The sequence below is a fragment of the Catharus ustulatus genome, chromosome 4 (assembly GCF_009819885.2).
Source record: "Catharus ustulatus isolate bCatUst1 chromosome 4, bCatUst1.pri.v2, whole genome shotgun sequence".
In the NCBI taxonomy this organism is placed as follows: domain Eukaryota; kingdom Metazoa; phylum Chordata; class Aves; order Passeriformes; family Turdidae; genus Catharus; species Catharus ustulatus.
Genome location: NC_046224.1, coordinates 67,635,750 through 67,650,103, shown reverse-complemented (window position 1 = coordinate 67,650,103; position 14,354 = coordinate 67,635,750). Strand labels below are relative to the sequence as shown.

Here is a 14,354-nt window from a genome sequence, read left to right as displayed (position 1 = left end):
TAAATATTTTTAAGAGGATTTTGGTAACAAAGGTACAAAAAGCATCAGGACATGAATGGAATAGTGGTGATGTATCTGTTGAAACAGTATTTGTTCAGCAACTTGAATCTATTTTGCTTTTGAAATCAAATTTTTGATGGTAAACCTGAACTCTGCTGAGGAATAATTCCACTGGCAGAAGAGACAGTCTGAGAGATTGAAAAGAGGTCCTTATTATGCATGTCCCTGGGCAGTCATTAGAGGCTATCCAGTATTAAAACTGTGTTTGCTGCAAGGATTTCTAGTAACATGTGGTCAGAGTTTTCCTGGCCATTTGTCCATCATGCAGGGATTTTTAAGATCTTATAAAAAGCAGTAAAACTCAATATAAATAGTAATAGTGATGGTGATGATGATGATAATGATAATATATTGTCTTCAGAAAAGAATGACACTGATTTGTTGTAACTACTTGTGCTCTGAAACTGATGTCACTGGAGACCACACTTATCCTGAAACATGTATCTGATTTAATAATAATAATAATAAAACTGGGGGGAAAAGAGGGGTCATTCAAAGGGTTTAGTTAGTGGATTTTGGTCTAAGATTTTATGAGCAGACCCAGTTCTGCAAGAGCCTACACTGATCAAACCATGAAGGATGTTTTTTCACCTGTAGTTCATTAGGTTGTGTAGTTTTATTGCCTGTGTCCCTCAACCTTTCCATTTCACGACAAGAGAAGGCAACAGTGCAGACACTTCTTTTTTAATCCTTTAAGTCTATTTTTTGTCTCTTATGATTTTAAGTGGATGACTTTGATAAGACTTTCTTGTTTGTTTATAGCATTGCACTCTTCAGTAGCCGAATGGGTTTTGAATTGCTGCCCACTGCATGATATTAAATAACCCCTATTTCTTCCCCATCGCCTACACACTGAAATTTCTGGGGTTTTTTTTTTTAATTACTGATATTCTATTTGTCAAAGATATACTGAGTGAAAAATACACCTTGAAACCTTAGGTGTTTGAAAGAATGCTTTTGTTTGAAAGAAAACCTTTATTTGAAAGAATACTCTTAGCATTGTGTCAAAAATGAGATCATGGAACCAGCCATCATCTCTACACCATCTTAAGTGCAGTGGTTTCCTAATTGGAACTGTTCTCCCTGCTTCAGTTTAAGAATCTGGGATTTTGGAACAGGAAAAATACTACTGCAATTTATACATCAAAATTATTAGTTATTGGTGTTTGAATATATTATGGAATAATCAACAAGGGGTAAAGGCAGAGGTTTAGCAACTGGCCTTAAGACAGATGCCTCTGCTGAATAACTTCAAATTACAAAAAATACTACTTTTTAAAGTGTAATGGCATCAGCCATGCTCTTGCCACCCATTTCTTGATCTTTTCAGGAAAATGCACTGAAGAAATCTTTTGTGAATAGGCTCACTCCCCAAAAGCTGCATTACTTCAGTCTATACAGGAGTAAGAGCCATGGTTAGAATAAATTTAGAAAACATTTAGGAAAAAATAGGGTATTATTTTAGAAAATTGCTTAGAATTAATTACCTAAACTACATTCTCAACCTGAAAACCATTTTGGGCAGTTTTATAGCTGAGCATTTTATGGTCCTGTTTGCATCCTTTACACAAAAACATTCACAACAATACTTTTGTGTCAGGATGAGCCCAAAGGTGCCTTGGAAGCACTGAAAAGATAGAAAGGTGGGGCATTTCTCCTAGGTGACAGAACTTACCTGTCAGAAAACAGCCAGGTTTCCTGCCTGTGATGATGTGTAACAAAAGAGTTTCTTTCCTGTTCATTTACTTACTAATTTCCTTATTCTCAACTTAATCTGTTGACTTCCAACATTCATTGAAGTTCTTGTAAAGTCAGTTTTGGATTATTCTTCTTCCTCTTCTCCCCTTCTTTAAATCTCATTCCAGTTCTGAGCCTTCCCACCCATTCCTGCTTGTTTTTATAGTCTAGCCATTGATTTATAATTTTAGGATTTGCAGAATCAATCTTGAAAAAACCCAATGCTCCTGCAGAAAAAGTCCTCTTAATTCTACACTCCTCTCTTGACCACTTGGACATCCTCAAAAAGAAGCATCCCCTGTTAGCAAAACTGCCTGTTTGCTCTTCCTCTGCAGCAGTGCTTCCTACCAGACCTACTTTCCAAGCTCTTTTGACAGCAAGCCATGATGCTGTTGCACAAAAACTTTGGATCTGGTAAAATGAGAGCACTGAGTCACCAAAGAAGTGATTCTGAAAGGAAAGAGCTGGGTTAGCACATACATGGCAAAACTCAACCACTTCAGTCCTTTTAAACAGTGTAGAAAATCAGAACGGAAAAGTACACAGATGACTTCTGAAAAGCTGCTGTGAACAGTGACAAGGGAAGTATATTGCTTTGCAACCCTGATTCTTTCTGGCATGTACAAATAAACTCATAGTTCATCATATTTTGAATAACTCAACAGATCTATCATAGATCAGATAGCTGTAGAAAAGAGTACACGTGCTGCTCAAGGGATTATCCTACATGCTGTCTTTAAAATCACATCAGGAAGCTTCACACCTGTTTTCTTTTCCCTGACAAATGTTTCACTGGATAGCTTCCTGCTGAAGCCATCAGCCCTAGTCCAGACCTCACTGGGAAAAGCATAAGCCAGGCATACAGAAACTGTGCTCCATCATACATACTGCAAGGTAACATTAGGCATTAATGGAAGTTCAGAGATTTTCCACTTTGAAAGAAGTGACTTTGCAGATTAACTCTTGCTCATGACAGTTGCACCTCGGAGCAACTTGCTGGTAGCCAACAAAAACACAAATAGAGAACAATGCAGCATATAGATCAGCAGTTTTGAAAGCCAGAAGTCCATGACAGATTTCCCTGACAGTCCTGGTTTATTCTTCTAAGAAGGCTACTAACATTTAAACAAGGTGCTCAGGTGCTTTGGAACTATGCCATGAGAAACACGGTGTTAGTGTGAAAAGTAAGGTGAAATAAGACAATTTGGCCAAAACTCTGGTCATCATGCCTCAAAAGCACATTTGCTAACTTCAACCTCTTCATGAAACAAGTAGCTCAATCAGCCAAACAATGAATCTTTTTCTCTTATAAAAATGAAAGAGAAAATTATTTTTAGTGTTGCTTTTGAGCTGGGATTAGAAAGGGTTCTTTTGAGAGTGCACTTCAGTCTTCCAGTGTAGCCATTACTTGAATTATAGTCACTTACCCTGAATGTCCTGATTTTGTCAGAGAACCCCACTCACTGTGGTGTTGTATAGTCTGGAGCAGCCGCTCCTGGGTGAACTCTTAAGCTTTTGTCTTAAAACAGCTGCCTATTGGAATGAATTACAGCTTATGTTCTTTTTATTTCAGGTAGTCTCTTCAGTTTGGCTGTTTGTTCCAATACCTTTGTGGCAGAATTGCCCTGTAGGTAACTTACATGCTAAGTTGCACAAGCATGAATACTTGTTAAACTTCTCCCAATGCAAAAAAGTCATCCTACTACTTTTCTGTGTCCTCTCTGTGTTTTTTCTACACTAAATCAAATATTTAAAAAATGTTTTGAAGTTCTTAATTTTAGTTACAGAAATGAACAAATAACACTGTTTTTCCCCTTGGAAGTGTCCAAGGGTTGTTCCTTAATGTGAAAGGTCCTTTTGGCTTCTGTCCTGCAAAGTGCTGCTGGAGGTTTAGTCTCTCATCATTGCATTTTGTTCTGTGGCATGAACTGAAGGAGGAAAGCCTTGGAAGGAAGTTACCAGCATGGAAACAGCTATTGTCTGTATTATTTGGCAGTTTAGGGCATTTTGCTGCACTTTGGTTAAAAAGGCTAAGTGTGTGTTAATTTACAGACTTTATGACGAGATGCATGCTGGTAGTGACACCTGGGTTCTCTTGCAGGATTAAGCAAAAGTGGAAAGTTTCCAGCCTGAAAAGCCTCGCTTTTTAAAAATGGAAAATGCTTATGTATTTCCCTGATATGCATTTCACTTTTCCTGAGTTTGTTCCTTCTATTTTCAATGTGCAGAGTGGCGTACCTGTTAGGGATTGTTGCTATATCTCCATATTCCATCAAACTAATATTTTTTTCACACGATCACTCCAAATAAAACTAGTTGAGTTGTAATGGGGAGGATGTGAGTGATGGAGGTGTCTCCCTGAATCCCCTCGTTTATTCTCCTAAAAAGATGACCACTATGAGAGCATGTTTTCTGCCACCGTTATCACTGTTTGTAAACAATTGTGGGAACAGTGAGAACTGCTGAGTGAACTGAGGTGTTTGGACAGGCTAAATTTTTGTAAGTACTGGTATGAATTGTGTAAGCCTCATACACAGCAAAGGGAAGAATAATATTGAGGCCCCAAATCATCCACTGCAAAAAAGTTTACAGGTGGTGATTAGGAAGAAAAAATACATCTCTACTTCATGCCACCCACCTTCTGCTTTGCATCCTGAACATGCAGTAAACACCCCATAAAAAGGCACCTCAAACTCAGTAGGAAGAGGGATCATTCCATAACCTGGATAGGCAGGGCTTCCTGCTGTATGGATTCAGGACATACTCATGTCAATTTAGGGAAGTGATACAGAGAAGAGAAAGAGAAAAACATTTTTTTTTTCTTATTTTAAACATCACTGAAAGGGAAAATAGCAGATTGTAGTTATATGGGGACATATATTTTTATTTCCCTTAAGATAGACATGGGGAGGGGGGTGAGGTAGAGAGAAAGAGGGCCAACACATGTGCTAATTAAAGAATCCAGTCCTTCAGCAGAGTGTGTGTCACTGAGAGCCAAGTGTTTCTGGAGGAAGGGGGGACAAATGCAATTAAACATGTCATTTTTGAAGGACAGATTTGTGTTGCTGCATGTGAAATGTGCATTGCATTATTTCCTAAACAGTAGAAGAGATGCTTAACTTATAAATAAGTCACAAGCAAGAAGATATTCATACAACGGTTTGAAGTTAATCAAATCATTCATGTGCATCCACCATTCTAGGGATATAAAATCGGAACTTATTCAAGGCAGCTGAGAATAACTGAAATGAAAATAAAAATTAGCCACGAAGAAACCACGTAAGAATCCATTCCAGAAAAGATGCTCATGCAGCTCCTGAAGGGTATCTTCTGAAAAGTTCAACAGTAAAGTACTGTTCAGGGTTCTGTCAGGTTGTAGAGAAGAGTATTGATTTTAAGCAGCTCTTCTTACCCACACTGAGTAATTTGTTATCCATCTCCAGTCTCACCTAAATGAATAGAATTGCTTCTGAAGAACTAGAGATGGGTGCATTAGCAGTATTTGCCCATCAGTGGAAAATGTTAAATGTATAGATGCATTGAGATATTTATCTTGGAGAGGAGAAAACTAACATGAAAGTTGATGCTAATAAATATGTAATGAGCAGCTGCAGAAATGAAGTTGGTGGAAGTATATGAAGAGAAAATAGATAAAACTAATAGCAGCTGCTATTTTAGGGGCTTAGGTTTGCTGGAAGTGTGGATTTATGTTACTTGAGAAATGGTGTAACCCTTCTAGATTAAGCAAGAGTCATATGCAAGGGGAAATTCTGAACATCAAAGACTCTGTCTGGATGCAGGGGCATAAAGGACCAAAATAAGGTCATGCATGCTTCCCTGATTCTGGCATTCCCTAAGCCACGAATGTCTAACTTTGCAATCTTAATGTTTCTTTAGACTATTTTCCCTGTGTAGCTATTTACATAGTGACCCAAAGCACACATGACTTTTTACAGAAAATAGAACTGTAGTTGTCAAGTGTTTGCAATCTAAATTTGTGGAAGTCACAGGAGGAACTAGTAACAAACAGTGGGGTAACTGTTAAAAACATACTGCTTGGTGCTTAGGTAGCTGTGGTAACCATAGTATGTTCCTAAAAGTAGATAGGAGAGCAGAATTTAGGTGGAAATACTACAATTATAATGATGCTGAGAGTCCGGAAATATTAACTGTGACTAGGTTGAATGTAATGTCTTTGTGTGGTTGGATTTGTTATGGTCAAGTCATAAAGGACATAGATGTATTTGTGAGGATGCTGACCCAGGCTTCTACAGCTTGAATTGGTTCCAAGTTTGCCAACAAATTTCCTTTGATATGGTAAGCCATATAGGGCCAGATTTTTCAAAGGCACTGAAACAAAGAAAGCTACCTTGAGACACTTTACAAAATCAAAATTCTCTGCAGGCAACTGTGGGTGTCACAGTTTCCCACTTGGACAGTAGATTTACTATTAGTTGCTTGTCATGTGCTCATACTGGTTTTTGCATTAAGTTCTTTAGGGTTGGTCTCTTTTTCGGATTTTCACTGGCAACAATGAAGATTTCCTGATGTTGTGGTTTGACACTGGCCAGACACCAGGCAGCCACAAAAGCCACTTGCTCGCCCTCCCCTGCTGTGCAGCTGGGCAGAGTTGAATTAAGGACTGGGAGAGAACATTCCAAAGGCAGAACAGGCTCAACTGAGAGATACAGAGTGAGTTTATTACTAACAAAATCTGACGAGGATAATAAGAAGTTAAATAATCCCTTAAAAACACCTTTTCTTCCCCCAACTCCTCCCTCCTTCCCACTGACAGTGCAAGGGACAGAGCATGGGAGTTTTGGTTAGTTCATTAGCCAAGGTCTTCCACTGCTCAGGGAGAGGAGTCCTTCCTCTGTGAGACCATGGGGTCCCCTCCCATAGGAGAGAATTCTCCGTGAACTTCTCCAGTGTGTTTCCACTCTCACAAGGAGCAGTCCTCCCAAAACTGCTGCAGGGTGGGTGTCTCTTCCCGTGGGGTGCAGAACTCCAAGGACAGGCTGCTCCAGCCTGGAAGCAGAGCCCCTCTCTCTGCTGGGTCTCCCACTGGATCACAGCCTCCTCCAGGCATCCACCCACTGCAGTGTGGGCACCTCCTCCACAGGCTGTGGGTGGATCTGTGCATCCCCATGGATCCCATGGGCTGTGGGTGGATCTCTGCATCCCCATGGATCCCCATGGGCTGTGGGTGGATCTCTGCATCCCCAGGGGCTGTGGGTGGATCTCTGCATCCCCATGGATCCCCATGGGCTGTGGGTGGATCTCTGCAGCCCCATGGATCCCCATGGGCTGTGGGTGGATCTCTGCATCCCCAGGGGCTGTGGGTGGATCTCTGCATCCCCCATGGATCCCATGGGCTGTGGGTGGATCTCTGCATCCCCATGGATCTCCATGGGCTGTGGGTGGATCTCTGCATCCCCATGGATCCCCATGGGCTGTGGGTGGATCTCTGCATCCCCATGGGCTGTGCATGGATCTCTGCATCCCCATGGGCTGTGGGTGGATCTCTGCATCCCCATGGATCCCCATGGGCTGTGGGTGGATCTCTGCATCCCCCTGGATCCCCAGGGTCTGTGGGTGGATCTCTGCATCCCCATGGATCCCCATGGGCTGTGGGTGGATCTCTGCATCCCCACGGATCCCCATGGGCTGTGGATGGATCTCTGCATCCCCATGGATCCCCATGGGCTGTGGGTGGATCTCTGCAGCCCCATGGATCCCCATGGGCTGTGGGTGGATCTCTGCATCCCCATGGATCCCCATGGGCTGTGGGTGGATCTCTGCATCCCCCATGGATCCCCATGGGCTGTGGGTGGATCTCTGCATCCCCACGGATCCCCATGGGCTGTGGGTGGATCTCTGCATCCCCATGGATCCCCATGGGTGTGGGTGGATCTCTGCATCCTTATGGATCCCCGTGGGCTGTGGGTGGATCTCTGCATCCCCATGGGCTGTGCATGGATCTCTGCATCCCCATGGATCCCCATGGGCTGTGGGTGGATCTCTGCATCCCCATGGATCCCCATGGGCTGAGGGGCACAGCTGCCTCACCATGGTCTCACCACAGCCTGTAGAGGAATCTCAGCTCTGGCACCTCCTGCCCCTCCTCTGCACTGACCTTGGTGTCCCCATGTTGTTTTTCCCTCACATGTTCTCACCTCCTCCTCTTCTCTATCTGGAGTTAAAACTGCCCCACTATCTTTGTTTTGATTTTCGTTTAAAATCTGTTATCACAGAGGTGTTACCATCATCTCTAATTGGCCCAGCCTTGGCCAGCAGCATGTCCATCTTCAGAGCCATCAGGGATTGGCTCTGCCAGACACGGTGGAAGCTCCCAGCAGCTTCTCACAGAAGCCACCCCTGTGGCCCCCCTGCTATCAAAAACCAGACCATGCAGAACCAACACACTTGGGTTTGGTTTTGGCTCTAGGTTACATTTAGTTGGAGTTTCTCATGCTCCTAAAATATATTGCCATTAGAGAGGATGATTTACTGTCCTCATTATAAATGAAAGAACCTTGAGTTTTTTTGACTGAAATCTTTTGCATCTGCTTCCTTAAGGGGTGACATTTCTCTTAAAATAAATGGCTAGTGGTGCTTCTTTCATGGGCTTACCTGTTGATTCAAACAACTTGTCAGAGATACAAAAGTACAGATTCCTTGACTACAGGATTGATTGCATAGAATGTTTTGGCTCTCTTGACATTCAGTACTTTTTTTTTGTTATTTTATGTGTATTATGAGTATTTTCTGTGCATACCATACCTGTGCAGTTTTTAATGCAGTACAAGAATATTCTAATTAATGTTACATTCAAATTAAAAGGAAAATCAGGGAACAGTGTGATCAGTTGACACAGTGGCAACAGTATGAAGAAACAGGGCCTTGGAATATTGTATCTGTATCATCCAGACTAACATCATAAAGTAGATAAGAAGTTACATGGTAAATTTTTAGCTCATTAAATCCTTCGGAAATTTTGTGAGGCTTTGAAGTGCAGTTTTCTCCTTTAGGAAATTACAGCTGAGAAGAGGTCATCACATAGAGAGGCTGGCCAGTGGAGAATCTTGCCAGCTGTATGAATTATTAGATTGTTGAAGAGGTATTTCTTTTTATGGACGTATGTTAATTAGCAGAACAAATTGAAGGACCTGGAAAATAGCTCTGATTTTCAGTCCATTATATTCTATTTAGAAATGCAGTATCAAGAAGTTACAATGCAGAAAGTATTGGAAGGTATGTAAGCTATATAATAAAAGTATTTGAGAAATTGAGAACTGCTGAGTAATACCTTGAAAAGGAAAAAAAAAAGGAAAACAACTTAGATGTAAAACTCAGAAGGAGGGCCTGTATTCGATGCCACTTGAAACAGTTGTATCCTGGCAATTCCAGTTAATAATAATAATAAACATAATGAGTTAAGAGGTAGTAGGTGAATGAGCCATAAAAATGAAGAGTCCATAGTTTGTATGATATTGTGTCACGTAATCGGATTAAAATAAACTAATGTTTGCATTTATTTGTGTTTAGGAGAAAATGAAGTGTAGCTGAGTGCTACTACATACATTCCATCCTGTAATGAAAATTACATTGTTTTGATTGTGTTATTTCTATATCCATGCAAACCATCCTCATCACTATAAGTTTTTACCTCCTTAAAGCAAATAGGATTGTGACATTTGAAATTAGGGTCTATAAGGCCCCTTAGAGAGTTAAAGAGGAGCAGCAATTTGAAAAAAAATGAAATGCAGCAGTCAGATTTAGGAAAAAAGGGCATTTTCCTGGTAAATGTTTTCCTAAATGGGAATTTTTCAGTGTGGTGTTTTGCTCATGTGTTTGGCAGTCACTTGGAATCAAGTGCAGACTTAAGCTACATTGTGGGCTTGGCAATGACAATTTGTGTGTGTGTGGTGCTTTAGTTATATTAGCCCTGGAGGCAGAGTTAACACTTGCAGTGGGACAAGAGTATTTGCAGTCATCAGAGAACTTTGCAGTCAGCTTCAATAACATCACTCCGTTTTTTTCACTTTTTTTAACATTTTTTTTGGCAGCAAAACACTTAGTAGAACCATCTGTCTTTCTATTAGTGTTTTTGAGTCCTGTTTTGAAGCTTCTTTACTTGGCAAAGTCTCTTTCATCCTTGGAAACCATTTAAAAAAAAGTTCTGTGGCTTTTTGCCGAAGAAGAGTACTATGCAAAAATTCCGCATGGCTGTTCATTTTTGTTCTAAAAGAATGCAGTTACTTTGTCTTTGTTTTAAAGCAAACCACAAAACCTCAAACAAAACAAACAAAAAATAAACATGCAAAGAAAAGGCAGGTATTGGGCAGCTCTAGGATAACTGCATGGGGATAGAGAAGAAATCACATTTTATATTTTTTTTTCTCCCATAATTCAGTTCAAAATATGTGTGCCTTCTAATTAACAGGACCAGAATAGAAAGAAAAGTATTGAAGTAACAAAAACTGGATCAAGGTAGTTTAGTGAGTGGAGCTATATCTACTCTATCTTCAGCCCCAATCTTAATGTCCCATGACAAGAATTCCTGTCAGCAGTGCTCTTGAACTCCATCCGTGAAAATAGTTTCAGACTATAAAGATGTAGTCAGCACACACAGGGGTGCTGACAGCTCCCAGCATAAATTAAAAAGGGATGGTAATCCCAAATTTTGTATCACTGATATGCCTGGTAACGGTGTTGGGTGAACCACAACATGGCCTGGATTTTAAGGAGATTAGATGAAAATAAAATTAAGTGCAAACGGTGTAGTCTGAGCAATGTCAGCCAAGGACTGATGCAGGTTCTCTTTTGCCAGTTCTACTGTCCAGGCAGTGACACCTTCTTACCCTCATTGGCATAGAAGGTTGTCTATTGATACTCTTAATTTTCTGAGTTACTTAAGGCTACAGACCACAAAATAAATTGTAGTTTTCAAAAACTTATCTATCTCCGACACCTCAGCTTTACAGAGCCATTAAAAGTATAGATGAGATCTCTTAAGAACTGAGCCAGTCTTTCTTTGCTGGCTGACATGGTCAATATATGGCTTTTAAATTGAAACTAGTCATCTAGCATTTTAATCCAGCAAACTTTGTGTTTCTCATCTGTGTGATATACAGAGCAATTAGAAGTTATTAATGGAACTGGGTAAAAGCAACAGCAGTAGACATTGTGCCATGGCCCAGTTCCAGCTTTGATGACTAACTTCTGCATGTCTTAAGTCCCCTACAGTGTCCACTTACAATATAATATTTTCCACTTCCTGACTTGCATAGTTGTGTAGAGTTGCTGTGCAAAGTTGAACGCCTAACACTTCAGACATAGCTGTTTCATTTGTGAATAAAGTGTCTCACCCTTTTTTCTGACCATCCCAGAGACTTTTTATCTTTCCACATGTACAAATAAGTGCATGTGTATGAGCAGAAAAATAGTATTGGCTGTGCTGTGTGCTTCTTATACGCTTATTTTTCCTTCTGAGGAGGCATCTTTGTGTTTGGACTTAGTCAGGGTGAAAGCTACTGTCTGAGACAGGTACTGCTACAGAGTTCAATAAAAGAGAAGAACGTACCCCCCTACAGAGATAAGTGAGTCATCATGAACTGTGGGGGAATAATTAAGTGGGATATAGATAGGCCTTAGTGAAATATTTCAGTTTATTTTGTGTTAATGCAATTCATATGAAGGGTTTGGTAATGAAGATGAAGCTCAACCGCTGATGCTGCTGCAACACCCCAGTATGAAGAGGTGTATTCAAAGCAGACCTCTCAGATTCCAGGTGAAAGAAAGCTTATTACCAGACACCGTCCCCACCCAAAAATTCTGTGTTTGATTTTCTGTCTCCTGTTCAGCAGGTCCAGGGTCAGCTGCCTCCATTAATGATTCCCGTATTCCCTCCAGACCAACGAACCCTAGCAGCAGCTGCACAGCAAGGATTCCTCCTTCCTCCTGGTTTCAGCTACAAGGCGGGATGCAGTAAGTCCTGTAGATTTTTTTTAGCTGAAAGTGGGTATATGACAATTTCATGTCATTCTGTATAAAAATGACATCTCATCAATGGAAAAAGCCATTAACTTGCAGAGATGAGTATAAAACAGAGGATTAGTTGTTACAAGTATGAGAAGAGCTTGTCAGAGATGAAGAATATGTTTCAACATAACAGCCAAACATCTCACACAAGAGGTAGATTTGTGCACCTTCTCTCTGACAGGTCTGACAAGTGAGCATGCTCAGGACCACAAACCTGTATCTGAAGAGAAGCTATTTGAAACTTCCCAGTAAATTTCAACACTGTTGTAAGAAAGCATGTTTTTTCCTGAAGCAGACTGCTTGCTATTTGTGAACTGAGGGCCTATTCTAGTCTCTTTCTTCACACAGAACTCACATTAATCTCAACGGAGGTTCTGCACAGAGATCAAAGACAGCATATGCCTTTCAATTTGATGGACTAACACAAAGTCTGAGGATATTTGTGAAAGCCTAACACTAAAAAAGATAGCATCTACTTTTTTAATCTCTGAAAGATTTGTATTGTTCTCTACACTCCACATATTTTTTTTAAATTTTATGTAAGCCTTCTATAGGATTTCGTGTTGCTGTCAACACGATGAGAATAAATACAAGTTAAGAAATAATGAAGGAACTTTATTTCCATGAATAAACTTAGCTAGAGCATGAATTCCATAGACTTGTTTTCATGCACTTTTGCAACTCTTCTGCCATCGTTTTTCTACTGAATTATTCAGGACTTGCTTGTTCTACCTTTCTGTGTCTCTGGTATTGGTGTTTATTATGTCCATGTCAATGTGTGCATCTGTATCATTGACTAGCTCATTAATTCATCAGTCGGTTTGAGTTACTCAACACTTGCCAGTGCTGCATTTTTGTAAACTTACAACATAAGAAGATTTCTTTAGTTAAGCTGGCTTAGCCCACAATTTCAGATTTCTTTCAGCTTCTGAACATCATGGTCACAGTACTTGAGCACTAACTCAGTTTCTTTGGCCACTAACACCTTTTCCTGATATTTTACAGAATGGGACCACTATTGAAAAGTACTGTTCCAAACACTTCACATCCCTCAGCAGCTGCAGTGCCAAAACATAGTCTCATTCAGTTCTTCCAGTGATTTCACACTCAGTCTCTCTCGACTGGGAAAAGCAGTGATTCACATTACAGAATGTGTAATTGTAAGCCACACTGACTGTGAATGCTACCATAACTGTAGGTCTGGAAAAGGTCAGGAAAGCACACCATTAGACATATCTTATATTAGTTCCATATTAATGAAGTCTAGTTTGGATAGAAGGAGTTGAGGAGGTTTTTTTCTCTTCTTTGTACTACATGCACATTAACTCCGTGATAGTTCTGTAGTTCCTCACATCTATGAAATGGATACGACATTACATGTTTGTGTTACCTTGAAAGTTAAAGGCAAAAAGACCAAAGTTTCTGCTGCTTCTGGCAGTAAGGCTTGGAATTAACAGTATGCCAAGATGTAGGACTGAGCAGTAGCCAGTGGAAAAAGACACCTCTGTGTTTGGTGATTGCCTGGCATGTTTGGTTGAATTTGGCTGAGGAGAAGTGATAAGTAGTCCAAAGGGTTTGTTTCTTCCACTCACTATCTAGTGTAAACAAAAACTTGCATACACATTTAGCTACACCTAGAAAGCTTCACCTAGCTGCCTTCCAACCATAATATGTTCACATTAAGTAATGTGTTTTAGAGATCATTAAAACATAGTTCTCCCATTTTTTTTTTTGCTTGCTGTACTGTATCAGCCCACTTGGCAAAGACTGTAAACCAGAAAGCTTTGGATAAAATTTTGTTAAGCACTTGAGCAATTTAGAAGACTAAACTTTCCTCTTAAGAATGACAAAGACATTAAGATCTAAGTCTTGGTATTTACCAAGTTCTTGTACTGCAAATTTTAGTGCAGTCACCTGTGCTGGCTTGAACTGAGCTGAAGTGGGTTGTAGTACCAGCATTGTACTGCAACAGAGAATCTACAGCAGATCAATTTGCTCTGCTTCTAGATGTCCAATTTTCACTGAGTTTACTTTTGGGAGCAAAGCCTTCCTAGGAACTTCAGAAGACACTAGCATCATCTGTACATGACTGCCATTCTGTGTTTTAAAATTAGTTTATGTGCCTGATAAAAAATGGAATCCCACTTCTACATCTTCCTAGTCTTTTTGGAAAACCTACCCGTCTTTCTGGACTGATTATATTTTTCAGAATTATTTTCTGTGGCTGATTGATAGAAATTCTCCAGTGATGATTCTATTATTTATTAGCAGTAACAACCTGTACATAGGAGTGATAAAAGACTATGTCACAATTCATTTTCAGTCACAAAGAACAAAAAACTATGAAATTTTTCACATGCTGTTCCTCAAAAAAAGTGAGATTTGAAAATTTGGGGGAGAAAGAAGAGAGAATTATTGCAATAACCAATATTTTCATAACTAGCTAGTGATGCAGAATTCCTTGACTTTGGGTATCTGTTGGAGACATGTTCAAGGAGGCATTTATGCTGTTT

General features: G+C 40.2%; 1 protein-coding gene across 10 annotated transcripts in view; it reads left to right on the top strand.

The window, feature by feature from the left end:
- SOX5 (SRY-box transcription factor 5) overlaps window positions 1–14,354 on the top strand; it is a 624,352-nt gene that overhangs the window by 513,466 nt on the left and 96,532 nt on the right. For 8 of the 10 annotated variants that reach the window (XM_033057697.2, XM_033057698.2, XM_033057692.2 and 5 more), the window contains one exon: window positions 11,664–11,787. In XM_033057697.2, coding sequence (XP_032913588.1) covers window positions 11,664–11,787 — 124 coding nt within the window. The remainder of the gene's footprint in view (window positions 1–11,663; window positions 11,788–14,354) is intronic. The other 2 variants (XM_033057701.2, XM_033057695.2) reach the window with 1 other exon arrangement.